The sequence below is a fragment of the Ascaphus truei genome, unplaced genomic scaffold (genome assembly GCF_040206685.1).
Source record: "Ascaphus truei isolate aAscTru1 unplaced genomic scaffold, aAscTru1.hap1 HAP1_SCAFFOLD_1610, whole genome shotgun sequence".
Taxonomy (NCBI): Eukaryota; Metazoa; Chordata; class Amphibia; order Anura; family Ascaphidae; genus Ascaphus; species Ascaphus truei.
The window spans coordinates 35,174-51,818 of NW_027454501.1; the positions used below are offsets into that span (position 1 = coordinate 35,174).

The 16,645-nt window shown below is 44.6% G+C and overlaps 1 protein-coding gene across 2 annotated transcripts in view; it reads left to right on the plus strand.

The window, feature by feature from the left end:
* Nucleotides 1-16,361, plus strand: part of LOC142476443 (histone-lysine N-methyltransferase SETD1B-like) — a 51,245-nt gene extending 34,884 nt beyond the window's left edge. For both annotated transcript variants that reach the window (XM_075581816.1, XM_075581817.1), the window contains exons 11-16: nucleotides 1,138-2,672; nucleotides 3,759-3,926; nucleotides 6,584-6,715; nucleotides 7,330-7,449; nucleotides 8,373-8,510; nucleotides 10,669-16,361. In XM_075581816.1, the coding sequence (XP_075437931.1) occupies nucleotides 1,138-2,672; nucleotides 3,759-3,926; nucleotides 6,584-6,715; nucleotides 7,330-7,449; nucleotides 8,373-8,510; nucleotides 10,669-10,842 (2,267 nt within the window). In that variant the 3' untranslated portion in view covers nucleotides 10,843-16,361. The remainder of the gene's footprint in view (nucleotides 1-1,137; nucleotides 2,673-3,758; nucleotides 3,927-6,583; nucleotides 6,716-7,329; nucleotides 7,450-8,372; nucleotides 8,511-10,668) is intronic.
* The last annotated feature ends 284 nt before the right edge of the window (nucleotides 16,362-16,645 follow it).

Consider the following 16,645-nt stretch of genomic DNA (forward strand, 5'->3'; position numbering starts at 1 on the left):
GCCGCCACGTCTGTATCATCGAGATGGGCAAAGGATCAGGCTGGGTCTGTGGCATGCCGCCACGTCTGTATCATCGAGATGGGCAAAGGATCAGGCTGGGTGTGCGGCATACCGCCACGTCTGTATCATAGAGATGGGCAAAGGATCAGGCTGGGTGTGCGGCATGCCGCCACGTCTGTATCATCGAGATGGGCAAAGGATCAGGCTGGGTGTGCGGCATGCCGCCACGTCTATCATAAACATGGGCAAAGGATCAGGCTGGGTCTGTGGCATGCCGCCACGTCTGTATCATAAAGATGGGCAAAGGATCAGGCTGGGTCTGTGGCATGCCGCCACGTCTGTATCATAAAGATGGGCAAAGGATCAGGCTGGGTGTGTGGCATGCCACCACGTCTGTATCATCGAGATGGGCAAAGGATCAGGCTGGGTCTGTGGCATGCCGCCACGTCTGTATCATAAACATGGGCAAAGGATCAGGCTGGGTCTGAGGTTTCAGAACTATTAGGAGAGACAAGTGGGACTAGGCGAGGCGAGGGATTTGTATTTGCCACTCATTTCTGTGTCTGTATAAAGCCGCGCTTATATTCCCAGCGACGTCACGTCACGTCAAAACAAATGTATTGAATCCGTCGCGTGCGCTTATAGTAGGAGCGACGCGACAGATTGGACGCGATCGCTGCAAATCGATTCAATTTGATTTTTTCAGCGACCGCAGCGTGACGTCGCCGTAGCAAGGACAATAAGCGCGGCTTTAGTCTCCCATCAACAGGGCCGGCTACTCATTCTGTTTAACTCCGGAGAAGGGTAATTGATGATGGGCTATCTATCTATCAATCAAATAATCATGTTTGATAAACAGCCCTGGGCTGTTTTAGTGTTTATTACATACATTGGAAAAATAATTTCCAAAACATTGATCTGAAATTCTGTATAAAGATGATGGCTTACAAATATCGAAAATATCAGTATATCCGTAAATATCATTTTTTTTTTAAACATAAATGCTAATTGGTTATAAATCCAATTTCTCCAGTGTAAATGCTAGATACCCTGAGTAATGTGCAGAGATGTCTGCATCATGGAATGCCATTTATAGGGGAGTGAAGCTCTGATTTTGTGCTGTTCCCCTCTTTGCAGAGGACTTGTCTGAGGAGTATGTGGAGCTGCATTTGGAACCTGTGCCCTTGGTGCTAGGGAGCCCAAATAGTGAGCCCCAAGAGGTGGTAATCCTTCGTCCCTCAACACCAACTGGAGCTTTTGGAGAATCCAGCATCCTGCTCAAACCCGAAGAGATCACCCCGGACGCCCGATTGCAGGCAAAGTTAACACCCTTCGTTGCAGAAGACGAGGAACTTTGCCCCCGGACACCGGGGCGAGACGCTGCTGCTCATTCGGATTCCGAGAACCTCTTCCTGGCTGTTCCCAAAGTGACCCCATCCACGCTCGCTCTTCTGCAAAGCCACAACAAGGAAGATGAGTCGCCGCTCCCCCACGAAAAGATCTCTGGGCACTTAGCGGTGACCAAGATGCTGTCAGAAGAGGACCTTCCCAGGACCCCTGGGAGGGACATCTTGGGTAAGTCCTCCCAGCTCGGGAAGTCTCAGAGCACGGAGACGGTTCCAGCCACACCTGGAAGCGATGCACCTCTCACCGGCAACAGCTTGACGCTAAGTTCTCCCCACATTCCCGGGAGCCCATTCTCTTACCTCTCGCCGTCACCAGGAATTATGAACAGCGGTATTCCGCGGACTCCAGGAAGAGATTTTAACTTCACCCCAACTTTCCCCGAATCCAACGCGACCTTCCCCTGCCTCCCATCCAGCAAGAAACCATCCATAGACGAGCTGGATGAAAAGTCATTTAAAGAACCAGCCAGTGCTTCCTTAACTATAAACGCCAACAGTGTTCCCTCACCTGTCCCGTTTGCCAGTCCTCCAGTAGGGGATCTCCAGAAGGATAGCAGGTTAGCAGTCGTCCACCTGGAATCGTCTGGGACCTCAAAGTACTTTGCCGACGATAAAATAACAAGCGAGGAGAGCGAGGCTGAGCTCGCTAAAGGGGAGCTTCCCTCCACTGAGGAATCTGCACCATCCCCTCCTCCCCATCCCGCAGGTAGGAGGAAACCAGGAAGGCCCAAGAGACCCCCTCTTTCAGCCCTTGATTTAGATCCCTATGAAGGGAAGAACTCTGAAACTCCTGATACAGTTGCCTTGGCAGAAAGCGCTTTAGACAGAGAGTTGTTGGGGCAGCCCGACGCATTATGTGGAATAAAGGATCCTGCAACCGTACCGCTAGACTTCAGGAACGACGGACACCCTGAGAACATAAGCCATGAAGCCATAAACCAGAAAGTCCCATTAAAAGAGTTGGAAAATCAGTGGAACGAGACATTTAAGGAGGAGGAGGATTTCACCAAACATAAGAAACCTTGGAACAGGATGTCCAAGAAGAGATACAAGGAGATTTCAACCATTCCTTCACCCGAATATTCCCCACCCCGGTCTCTCTTCAAACCTCGTTCCGAGTTTGAGGAGATGACCATTCTGTATGATATTTGGAACGGAGGAATAGATGAAGAAGACCTGAAGTTTATGTGCATTACATACGACCGACTGTTACAGCAAGATAACGGCATGGATTGGCTTAACGACACGCTATGGGTCTACCATCCTCATATCCTTTTATAAACGGTGCGACATGCTGCAGGGGAACCGTATCGGTGTATGTCAGGAGTGGCCAACTCCAGTCCTCAAGGGCCACCAGCAGGTCTGCTTTTAAGGATATCCCTGCTTCAGCGCAAGTGCCTGTCATTGATCGAGCCCCTGATTGAGCCACCTGTGCTGAAGCAGGGATATCCTTGAAGCCTGACCTGTTGTTGGCCCTTGAGGACTGGAGTTGGCCGCCCCTGGTGTAGATATGTTCTGCAGACTCTCCAATGCTCTGCGCCTTCTGTAGATTTGTTTCAGTGGCTTTCTAAATATATATTTCTGTCTCACAGAATGTATTTGATTACATTGTATTGTGTGCTCGTGTATGTGTGTGTGTGTGTGTATGTATATCATTATTTATATAGTGCCATTAATGTACGTAGCTCTTTCAGCAGTAAACACATGACAAAATCATAAATGACAAATAACACATAAAGGGGAGACGTGCTTCAGACATAAAAGTAACATTTAGGAAAAGGAGTCCCTGCCCCGAAGAGCTTACAATCTAATTGTAATTATATGCAGGACCTAATGCTTTTCACTAGCACAATGTAAATGTTTTATATTGATGATGTAATTGAGCTTTTGTGATCACAGGGCTCTAGGAAGTTGGGGAAAAAATCGGGCACCTGTTTGAAGTGCACTTTCCTCGTACAAGGAAGTGTCCGGTGAAAGCCCCTTACTTTGCGGTTTAGCAAAAGGAGGTCATATTTATTGGGTCACCAGCTAATGCTCACCCAATATATTAATCTCTACCTCATCCCCATCACTGATCTTCAGGGACAGACGGAAATACAGGGTTTTATTTATTTGAGAAGGTAATTTATTTAAAAACCCGTCATTTAATAGATGTTAAAAATAAAAGCAATTCAGTAAGGTATTTGGTTTTGACATTCATTGCAATATTCACATCAGAGCAGTTGATAATTACCCCCACCACCACCCTCATCCACTATTGAACATATATTTATCATGATAAATATCAACATCCTATTTATTTACGAATAAGCGTAATTTTCTGCGGTCGCTTTTCCCTTAACCGTTCTCCCACCAACCAGTGTTTATTCCCCGAAGATGAAGAAGCGGGAAGATGGGTTACGGGAACATGTCACAGGCTGTGCCCGTAGCGAAGGGTATTATAAAATAGATAAGAAGGATAAAATGAAATACCTCAACAACAGCCGCGCTTTCGCCGACGAGATTCCCATTGATACGCAGGTAGGAGTTCTGTATACGTGTAACCAAAGCGTTGGCATGAGAAACCCTAAAGGGGAAGTTCCTTCTAGGACCAAAGTCTGCTGATCGCAGTCTGCTGGAAGGTTAAATCTGGGTGATTTTATTTATTCTATTTTTTTTAAAGCTAGTTTACACTTCTAAGTATTTTTTTAAATTGGTTTGTAAATCCCCACCACCCTGCCCCACTGACCCACCCTCCCTCTCCCCCCCACCCCCCGCCACACCCTCTCCCCCCCATCTCACTCACACCGACATACCCTCCCTCTCCCCCCGCTACGACACTCCCACCGACACACCCTCCCTCTCTCCTCCCCCCCCCCCCCCCCCACTGGCACACTCTCCCCCCACGACACACCCTCCCTCTCTCCTCCCCCTCCCCCCCCCCCCCCCACTGGCACACTCTCCCCCCACCGACACACCCTCCTTCTCCCCCCCCCCCACTGACATACCCTCCCCCCCCCCACCAACACGCCCTTCAACTCGCCTCCCCACTCCCACCGACACACTCCCCCCACCCCACTCCCAGTGACACTCTCCCTCCAACTCTCCCACAGGCACACTCTCCCGACACCACTCCCACGACGCACTCTCCCTCTCCCCCCCCCCCCACCAACACTCTCCCCACACCACTCCCACGACGCACTCTCCCTCCCCCCACACCACTCTCAGTGACACACTCTCCCTCCACCCCCCACAGACACACTCTCGCCCCTCACCGACACACTCTCCCACTCCCCACAGACACTCTTCCTTTTCATTATTTCTATTGGCTCTGATGAGGATAGGGTGGAGGAGCGAAGGAAACAATTTGTCCATATAGTACAAGTGGGAGGGGATTGGCAAAATGTTTCTCCAAAACAACTAATCAGATTTTTCAAGAAACTTGATATAAATATTTAAAACAAACTCCCATATCTCCACGCAACGGCCACATTTCTCCCAGGAGGCCCATCAAGATTACACCTCTCATATCATCATGGGGTCTAGATACATAGACGATATCTTGATATTCTGGACAGGTACAAAACAATTGTTTGAGACATTTATCACGGAACTCAACAATAACATCTTTACGTTTAACCTATGAGATCAGTCGAGTCTCTATCACGTTTCTAGATCTGACTATATTGCCCATACTGGCAGAATTGAAACAACTATGAATAGGAAAGACACGGCCACTATCATGCAGGCAGCCACCCTCCTAACCATCAAATTGCTGCTATTCCGATAGGCCAATTCTTGAGAACTAAGAGAAATTGCTCGTCTGATGAGGAATTAGAAGTGCAAGCCAGTGCCATGAGGCAAAGGTTCATAGAAAGGGGCTATAGCAAGAGGTCTATTCACAAAGCCTATAAAAGGGGCAACATATACCAATCGCACTGATCTCCTTGCAGTTAGGACCAAAGAACCTGAAGAACATCTGGTAAGATTCGTGGGAACCTTTAATAATCAGTTGCCTCAGATTTCGAATATACCAAGTAGGCACTGGCACATCCTATTAGAGGATGAGGACTTGAGCAAAGTACTTCGGAATAAACCAACCTTCGTGAGCAGAAGGGCCACTAATATAAAGGACAGACTGGTACATAGCCATTTTGTCCGCCCTTCTCATAATACCTGGCTTTCTAACCGGGCAATAGGGAACTTCAAATGTCAGGGCTGTAAAGCCTGTCAATACGCTACCATCTAAAACGTTCATGAACTGGAATGGTAGTCGTGAATTTTAAAATGAAGCAATTTATAAATTGCAGAACCATTCTGCGTAGTGTATCTAGTGATCTGTGCTTGTCAAAAAAAGGTATGTGGGTAAGACCACGAGACAGTTACGCCAGAGAATACTCGAACATCTGGGTGATATTCGTAACCAAAGGGGCACACCATTGGCCAATCATGTACATCGGGCACACCAAGGAGATTACCCAAATTCTAATCCTATAGCTAGGGATTCCCGTTTTAGGTTTTATCCGAAAAACACTGTAAAATCGCCACTGACTCACCTTGCACTTCCAGTTAAAACCGATAAAAACAGGAAATGAAGCATAATTTCCAATGTAATTAGATCTCTTGTAACAACCTAGCCGCATGTAGGAGACTGCAGAACCCAAAGGGAGTATGACAACTATAAGAATAAAGGTGCACAGGTAAACACCGAATTTTAAGTGTCTATTTTATTTTCCCGTTATCCCTAAAAAAAATTTTTTAAATAAAATGAAAACACAGAAAAAATAAATAGTGAAAACTGGATTCCCTACATCTAGCACAGAGGAGGCTGATATAATGCAGCCGTGGCACCAGCTCCTAACATTATTGCAAGTTCTTCAGAACAGAAGTACAATCCAGCGCTTAGTCCATACATTGCAGGAAGACAAGGACTTGCTCTGGGTTGTAAAGGTTTGTTAGTGAGACCTCGATCGAATAGTGATAAGTAATACTTTTTGGCGTTGCACTTGATTCCTTGGATCATATAATATCGCCCATATGACGGAATCCTTACCTGTGTAAAGATGTGTTTTAGGTCTACGTAATGTTTTGAGAGACTGACCTTTTGCAAGCTAAGACCTTTTCCCATCCCTAATAACCAATGTGTGGCTCTTGTCCGTGTTACTGATGTTGGTGTGTTCCGCTCTTTCGTGGTCTAGGGAATGAGTATTCCGGCTCAGCCTCACGCCTCCACCCGAGCAGGCTCGGAGCGAAGGTCAGAGCAGCGCCGGCTGCTTTCCTCCTTCACGGGGAGCTGCGACAGCGACCTGCTCAAATTTAATCAGTTAAAGGTAAGAGCACCGTAGCCACTCCGAATTATACTGAGTTTGCATGTTAACAACATCACTATTGCAGAGGCTGGCCACCGATTTAACCTTGAATACTATGATTTACCAGGTCAATTGAGCACAGCCTGTTGCTATATTTATAAACCCTTGGTTTCTCAGCTTGCCTAGTCACTGACATTACATTGTCATGATGTAAATGATGATATTGACATGTCAGATGTCACAGCTACTTGCTCATGAGACTGGTGTTCAGAGGAATGCTCTTTCATTAGTTTTGGCGTCTTGTTGACCAAGATTGGTACAAACCCACAAATTATTTCCCTTTTATACACATGATCAGAGTTCGATGTACTGGCGCTACACACAATCCTTTAAAATTGGGTTCTATAATATTCGTGTTGCCTCTACACTTGTCTCACATAAACCTGACACATAGCCCTAAAGAAATCGGACACCGGAAATGTAATGGGAGAACTCCCGAATATATGGGTGTAGTATGGCATAGATGTATCTATTTTGACGTACTTGTAGAAAGGTGGGAAGTTGGGGTTTATCTTGGGAGTCGGGTTGGTAACCGATGTGCTAGGCGAGCCACAAATTGCCGTTACTGTTTTCAGTTCCGCAAGAAAAAGATCCGTTTCTGCAAGAGCCATATACACGACTGGGGCCTTTTCGCCATGGAGCCGATCGCGGCAGACGAGATGGTTATCGAGTATGTGGGTCAGAACATCCGACAGGTAACGCTTTTTCTGTTCATTTACCATTCAAACTCTGCACTCTCGGTGACCGGACTGTTTCAGAGAAAAGCAGCAACCGACCTTTTCGCACACAGTCCTATACCTAGTAAAAGGGTTTATTGGTGGATACACTAATACACTATCCATTTTATCTGTATAAGTGACTTAAAGCTGCAGACCAAGCAATATCCTACATGTGGATTATTTATTAATAAATTAGTTCTGGACTATGAGAAAAAATACTTATAGCTCCCCTTTTTTTTTTTTTTTTTTTTTTTTTTACAACTCTGACTTTTTAAATGTAATAATGTAACAAGCATTTTTTTGGCTTCTATAGCAACCATTTACAAAGTCACATCCCCTTCCGCTTCTGAAACAGGCTCTAGCACACCCCTTTTTGAGCCCCGCCCTCTCTAGCAGTGCACCAATTGTATCTAGTGACTGCCTGGTCACATGATCTTCCCCACAGAACTTTGCATCTTCGGTCCTTTTCTGCTGCACCGACAGGAGAAGTGATCAATTGGCAACTTAGCTAATTTCTTTTTGTGTGGATTGTATAGATGCGCATATTAAAGAAGTGGGTGGGAAACAGCACCTTGCACTGCTGCTTTGATGCAGCAGGCAAAAGCTTTAGGGATTCATGTAATAAAATGCATGCTTCACGGTAGCTTGATCATCGTATGACATGACAACGAGGTGAACGAAGTCGGGTTGGGGACCTGTAGAAGCACTCGTGGGTTATTTTGATTTTAAACCGTACACTATGGAAGTTATTTTTATCGCATCACCTTAAATAAGTACTTAGGAGGGAGTTGAGGTCCTGACGAGGAGGTTCACACTTGTACATCGGGACCCCGCGCCCACCAGCTTTGTAGAATAACCAATGAATTGTGAAACTGCACGTGTTTCTTCTTCTGCATCAGGTCATCGCAGATATGCGGGAGAAGCGATACGAGGACGAGGGGATCGGGAGCAGTTACATGTTTAGGGTGGACCACGACACTATCATAGATGCCACCAAATGTGGGAACTTTGCTCGGTTCATTAACCACAGCTGCAATGTAAGTCGTGCTCCAGAGGCCCTCCCATTCAGGTTACATTTATTGGAAATGTCAGGTTATTACTGGCAGAAAGCCTTCCCAGAAGAATTTACGCTCTGCTCAAGATCACACAGAGCTTAGATTATCGGTCCCCCATTTCAGAGGCCAGCACTTTATCCACAAAAAATCAGGAATAGGGCGTATAATGTACTACATTTTACTTCCAATCTGCTGCCTCCTGGTGGTCTGGTCATGGAACAGCCTTCCAACTCGGTGGTCAAGGATAAATACAGTAACGCCGCAGTTCTCAACACCCCCCAACAGATCAGGTTTTAGGGTTGGGGGGGGGAGAGATACAGGATACAAAAATGTTACAAGGCTATCCTTAATTTGAAAGCGAGCCAGAGATGTATTGAGGCCAGAGGTTTAATAGGGGATAGGAAAATGTGCAGGATGGGTGGGTGGAGTCAATTCCTGTATTTCAGATTATCGAATGATACTCCAATCCAAATTTCAGCCCCTGCCAAAAGGAGGGCTCTCTAATGTGCTCGTCTCATAGAATACAACCTTTGGTTGTTTAAATAATGGCCACAGCTGAGTGAAATGCATATGTTGTCTCCCCAGTCAGATTCATGTTGGGCTATTTAATTTTATAACTAAAACGGCTACCAAGTATAACACAGGGCAGCAGGGCAAGTTCAATCCCAGTATTGGGGAAGATTTAACACAGCTGCTGTTCTACATGACCACATTAGCTGCAACCATAATGCTCGTGCAAAGACTATAACTAGTGGGGTCCACTGAAGGTAGAGAGGGGGTGTCATTACACTAACCCCGCCAACACAACAGACTCGACACTGAGTGCAATGTACACTTCATATGGCTCAATTGGTCTTATATATATTTAGGTGAGGCCATTCTGGTACTACTGTTTGGGGTGTATACTGAACACATCAATATTACAATTTGCCTAAGCTACTTTGTGATTAGCAGTATCAGAGGAGCTTTAGTCACACTATTTTAGCTACAATGTTTAGCACCGTATAGAAGATTATATATGGGATACTGGCTTCACTTCTATTGATTTTTATTCATCTAGTAACCCATTATATACTATAAACAAAGACGTGTAGAAGATTAGTTTAATCACACAGTTCCCAAAAGCACGCATGCCTTTCTTCAGTTTTAATTTTATTATCATTATTCATTCTCGTCGTTACAACTATTAGACCCACAGGTATATTTTATATATATTAAATATATATTTACAAATGCATGTATTTTACACTGGTTCTGGTGTACTCTTGTGCAGCAACAACGGAATTCTTTCCTTCCCCAGTAAATGCGCTATTTAATCCGCCAAGAGGCTAATTGGGGTTTAAAATATAATATATTCATACTGTCTATGCCAACTCTTACATCATTTTGAATGATTTGGGCATTGTGAATTTGTTTAGCATGCGCCCCCATGAAATTCCTGATGTACCCAGCATTCTGAGATTTGTGGGGGGGCGGGGGGGGAACGCTGATCAGTCTGCATTTCTAAAAAGAGTAACTCCTCAAGGGCCATGTAACATAGTAGCTACGTCCTAATCTAACTGCTCGTTTTTGTAAAGGAAACGGAGGAGCGCAGAACGCACTTTTACAGAAAGAGGGCTGCTCCGTCCGTCTTCAGTGACGGAGCGATCACCTGGTTGCTTTGGAGAAGAGGCACAGCTCCTCTGGCACTTTTAAAGGGTTACAAATATATATGTATATTACAGTGATTTGTAATTGCTAGTAATCCGACCTTTGATGGGTTCTTGGAGAATCGTAGGTTTTTCTTAGGTTGTGATACTGGAAGAATGAAGGACAAGAGCGCCCCCTGTTGACTCTGTGCACTATAATATAATCCATGGAAGATTCTTGTTGATCCATTAAAACAGGGTGGCCAGCTCCAGTGCTCAACAGCCGCCAACAGTTATTGGGGATATCCCTGCTTTAGCTCAGGTCTGCGCCACTGATTGAGCCACCTGTGCTGAAGCAGGGACAGCCTTAAAACCTAACCCTGTTGGTGGCCCTTGAGGACTGGAGTTGGCCATCACAACCAGCTCTTCGCAGCCAGCCCTCTGCGTGCAGCCTCTAGTGAGAGGACTATTGCACCTCAGAACTAAATTGCACTCTGTTGTCTGTTTTGCAGCCTAATTGCTACGCAAAGGTGATCACTGTGGAGTCTCAGAAGAAGATAGTCATCTACTCCAAACAGTATATCAATGTGAACGAGGAGATCACGTACGATTATAAGTTCCCCATAGAGGACGTGAAGATCCCATGTCTGTGCGGAGCGGAGAACTGCCGAGGGACCCTGAATTAATGGCTCCTCTTATCCTTGCACCTTTCAGCCATGTTGGACTGCGATATACAGGTGTAAGCTGCACTTTGCCAAAAAAAAAAAAAACAGAAGAAAAAAAAAATAAGGAAACCAGTTTCGCACTTCTTTTCTCGGGCTTGCGAGCAAACCGCGCACATGTACATTAGGACCGTGCTTCTGATTTTAAGGATCCAGGTGCTCTTCCTTCTCCAACCCCAAAACGAAAGGTGATTACCACTTAGTGGCACAGAATATATATATATGTGTGTAAAAGAAACACTATCCTTCAGTTTGATTCCCACATCGTTCCTTGATGGGGGGGAAACGGTACCACCCTTTCGCCATAAATGCTGCTAGCTTTCTTGTCAAGACGGTCACCCTAAATGTGAAGAGGAAATGCCGTCATGGTATCCATTTGGGAGCGGATGTTGCACTGGCTTTTACCAGGGACTCTGTGTTTTTTTTCTTAGCAGGGGACGCATCTCCTACTAAGTTTTCATTTATTTTCCTTCTGCAAAGTTTATGGATTGTCCAGGCTGGAGATTTGGTGCTCGGGGATGCGGTGTGAGACCGTTACCAGTGACGCGGTCCTCCTTTCACGGTCACTATGTGGTAGCCTGAGTCTTCCCCGTTCTAATTTCAGTTACTGCCCCACGCCCCCTCTCCCCCCCCCACCCCCATATTTTAAAAAGGCCTCTACTGCGAAGAAAAACGCTCATAATGCATTGCAAGCCCCTCCAAGGACAAAGGCTAATTGAATCCATGTTGAATGCCACCTTTTCATCAGGAGAAATTAACTTTAAAGGTCGCCGCTATATGAAATGACACAGCGCTGATTGATTATTTTTTTGTTGTTTTTTTCGGTATATGTTACTTCACTTACATCAGATTTATCCATTTTGCAATGGTTAGAAAGCACAGCGAATTAGGACAGGAATTCTCCTGGTTCTTTGTAGACATCATCTTCCACCAACCATTATTTGTACAACAAACTTCTGCCTGAAACGGATTAATAAGAAAGAGGTGCCATAGGAAACGCCTAATTTATTGGAAGCGCCCTGTTGAGCAGCTAAATTAGACATCAGAACAAGCTTTTATCTGTGTTGTGGGAAGTGCGTTCTCCTGTTCAGTATTACTCCCATGTAGAAGCTTGTTCATTTTTGGGGGACAAGGAGTCCGGAGCGTGATGTAGACAATCTCGGTCTTTCGTGGCAGTGTCCATCAGGAAGTGCAGGGGCCCTGACTGGTCTTAAGCATCAGTCGGCCAACAAAGTTCTAATCGCCCACTCTTTGCCTGTTAGTTTCTGTAAGTAACCTACTCTGTGTACTAAGATTAATATTCCCCCGCAGATGATCTGCATATAGGAAGTGGTGCTTAATGAGAGTAAAAAAACAATGTTACAGAATTAATTTCTTTTGGATATAGAGTTTGACTCAAATCCCGCAAAGTATGAGGTCTATTATATGCATAGGAGTCCGGACTGTGTGTGTGTGTGTGTGTGTGTGTGTGTGTGTGTGTGTGTATATGTATATATATGTGTGTGTGTGTGTGTGTGTGTGTGTGTGTGTGTGTGTGTGTGTGTGTGTGTGTGTGTGTGTGTGTGTGTGTGTGTGTGTGTGTGTGTGTGTGTGTGTGTGTGTGTGTATATATATATATGTATGTATGTGTGTGCGCGTATATATATATATATATATGTATGTGTGCGTATATATATATGTGTGTGTGTGTGTGTGTATATATATATGTATATATATATGTATATATATATATGTATATATATATGTATATATATATATATAGTGGTTAAATGCTGCTTCCATTGATGCTACTTTGTGTGTGACATCCTGTAGAATAGGGCTCACTCCGGTCTTGCTCCTTTTTAGACAGCAGCCGGTAAAGAGTTGGTAGAAACGGCAGAACTCCGCTATTCTACGTACATTACGTCCGTGTTCCACTGATCATCTCCTCTGCTCCTCTCAAATTGTACATCGAGGATGTCAAATTTAGCAGCTCCAAAACAAAAGACTTCTGCATTCATGTGTCCTGTTCCCCATTGCAATGCATTATGTCGCGTTTTCTCACTGGCCAGCAGGAGGCTTCACACCCTGTAAATGGATGTGTAATATTGGCGAGCACTCGATCCGTGCTACAGGGCTCCGATTTTAACATACAATCAGCACCGCGGTTGAGCTTGTTACATACTAGTTGAAAGTACCTGTAGCACAATTTGCTTGATCACCTTCAGTCCCAAAGTTGTTGCAATGTGTAGCAGATTGCCCATGGCACTGAAGGGATTAATGTACCCTCCATTTTACAATGCTTCCAAAGACCGCTGACCCGTTGTCTGCCAGGGGGGGGGGGGGGTCAACTCCAGTCCTCAAGGTCCACAAACTGCTCAGGTTTTCAGGATATCCCTGCTTCAGCACAGTTGGCTCAATCAGTCCCTGCTTCAGGGATATCCTGCAAACTTGACCAGCTGGTGGCACTTGAGGACTGGAGGTGGCTACCCCCTGGTGTAAGTGAATGGGCCAAAGGGATTATTTGGTGCAATTCTGGCCTCTTCAGCTCCGAAAAGGTTGCTACCAATTGTACAAATATTTCCGGAAGTGATTGAAACTTCAGTGCGTTTGCCATATTATAAATTGCCCTGCTCTACCTTTGCATGAACTCTTCTCGCGGCACAGTGCAGCATCCTTGAAAACACACACTAAAAATAACTTAAATAATGTCACCTTCTCGCTAGGCCCCCATTCAATATGCCGAGTCTCCCACTGTGCTCAGGAAGCTGTGAGGCCCTTTCAAATGAATGGGATTTCAATCTTCCAGAGCGTGGAGAAGAGGGCTTCACAGCATGTTGAATAGAGGGGTCGTTTGAGCTGATGAATGAAAACCCCCCCGCGCTATCCGCTTTTCTGAGTACCACGGTGATTCTGTCAGTATTTCTAAGCCAGGGCGTGTATGAATGCCATTGGTGTACATGTTAAAGTTACTTGTAGCTGGGAGAGAAAATCCCCCCCGGTCATTACAAAGTGATGCGTGCAATCATCCACGACCTATACCTGCATGTGTTAAGTAGTGTGTATGACCTGTATACACGTCGCTGTCCCATGCCTCTGTGTGAGATCTTGAACCCTGTGCAGCCAGGCTACCCTGAGGTGCATTACCAGCTGGTCTGGCCGCACAGAGCGTCCTTCTTCCAACACTCCATAGAGGAGCAGCTGAATGTTGATGAGATACAGAACTAACGAGATACAGAACTAACACGTGTACTAGCTGCACTCGTTAGATATTGGGTGGCCCCTGCACTTAATATAGCAGGAGGCGACATCTTTCTTTATACTGAGCACTATTTAAGTAGGTCTTCTGCTGCAACAATGATTTGCATCTTAATATCGTCACCTTAAATGACGTTCGATATAAATGTATTGGGAGAAAATATTCTATATATCCGTTTGATTCAAGCGTCTTTTTTTTTTTTAACTACTAGGTGGGGTCACCTAAAAATCCTTCCTTTCTTTTTTTTCTCTCAACCCTTCAGCACCGAAGGTTAAATGTGAACTCCCCAAAAATGTACCATATTGAATTGTAAATTCAAAACATACGTGTTTCTAAAGTGTAAATAAGCTAGCTTTTTTTTTTTTTTTTTTTTGAATGCACTAGAACAGGAGCGGCTAACTCCAGCCCTCAAGGGTCACCAACAAGTCAGGTTTTAAGGATATCCCTGCTTCAGCACAGCTGGCTCAATCAGTCCATGCTTGAACACAGATGGCTCAATCAGTGGCCCAGTCTTTGACTGAGCCACTGATTGAGCCACCTGTGCTGAAGCGGGGATATCCTGAAAACCTGACCTGTTGGTGGCCCTTGCGGGCTGCAGTTGGCCACACCTGCACTAGAAATTGGCCTGTGTTTTAGATGCACTAAGCCTTATCCCTGTGTGTGACATGGTTAGCATCAAACATTTCAAGGATGAGTTTTTGTTGGGGGGTTTTTTCACCCGTAGAAACATTTTAAATGTCCACCTTAGGTCAGCTGGCGGGTGGCAGTATAAAAGAAAATGCCCTTCTCACAGCCATTCATTTCTAGAAGGATTTTAAAGGAAAAAATTTCAATCGGCAAATTTCAGTTTGACATTTGTTGTGACATTTTTCAGGGATTGTTACAGTGCATTTGTGTAAAAAAAAGAAAGTGTGCGTGTGTGTGCGTGTGTGTGCGTGTGTTCAAAGTAACTAGAAACTGCATCTTCTGTACAAAAGCTCACATAAACCTTTAAACATTTGTTTCTTGTAGAAACAAGTTTGAATAATTTTTTTTTTCCAGATTTTCTTTGTATTTGAAAAGCGTGTAAATAATTTATTAAAGTGAATATTGTAATTTGGAACTTTTTTTTTTTTTTTTTTTAAGTTACAGCTCAGACGCAAAGGTTCCTATTCAGTATGCCACGAAGTCCTCTCCTTGCTAGGGAAGCTTAAACCCTCATTCCAATGAATGGGGGTTTAATACTTCCCTGCTAAAAAAAAACAAAAAAACGCTTTGTACGATATGAAATAGGGGTCAGCGTGAGAAGGCATTGCTTATCGGAGGGAGCGAGGAGCAGATTTTAGCTTGTGTCAAGCTTTATACCATGTAAATTCTGTATAAAAATCAATTTTTCTGTTTTTCAAACTAGATGAAATTAGAAGCATTAAGAAATTGAAGGGAGGATGGGCACATGGAGACCTTTCTCCCCCACCCCCCACCCCACCCAGTCTGTGCAAAATGTATTTATTACAAGTGAAGAAAATGAGACCTCTTCAATGTAGACACCCCAAAACGTATTCGTCCCCCTTTCTCGGCCAGCGGGGAACCTCACTGGCCGGGAGAGGGGATTCCGCCACCTCTCCTGCAGGTGAGACCTGCAGAGACATTGGCCTTGTTGGCAGTGGAGGGTTAACCTTTTCACTGCCAGAGGCACCTGAAACCTGTTGCCATGCGTTGCGGATCTCTGGCAGTGAATAAGCTTGGCAAACCACAACTGGATTTCCATTCTGTATATTTTTGTTCGTTGCCACTTGTAGGATTTGTTTAAAACACTATATAAGCGATACGTCAAATAAAAGGGTGGTTTAGAGAGGGGGGAAAATCACATGAAAAATGGGCCCGCAGCCTGAAGTTTCATGGGTGTTATGAGGCTGTTTTTAATTCGCAAAAGTTAAAATCTTCAACCAGACGCCAAGTGACAAGTTTGCAATAAAAGAGACTTATTTTTTCATTAGCTCCATTAGCTTTTGTTTGAAATCTCTGCTTGAGAGATGTGGGGGTTTCTATATAATTATTCTTTTTTAAAAGACTCATAAATTTAGGGAATGTTTTTTTTGTGCATATAGAAACTGCCTTCAATATGTTTCTTGTTTTGAAGAAAGTGTTTTTGTTGTGGGTGTGTCTTGCCTGTATATATTTGTTCATATTTTTTGTGAATTCAATACTCTGTACCATTGTATTATAGTAACTTTTATAAAGCAAACCATAAATATACTGACTTTTCTTACAGATAAACTGTTTCATTGTGCTTCATTTAGTGTGTGTGTGTGTGTGTGTGTGTGTGTCTGCGCGCGCGCACACACAGCGTGATGTGCCAAAAAAAGGCATTTGTGGCGCACGGTAAAGGGAGTGGCATATAAAACAAAGAACAATCGCCAAAGTGACACAATATAGCAGCACAACACGGCGATTGAACAAAGTGATTTAATGGTCCATAATGCAGACAAACACCCTGATGTGTCGGTCCCCAGGGGGACCCTTGAGAAACTGGGGACCGATACATCGGAC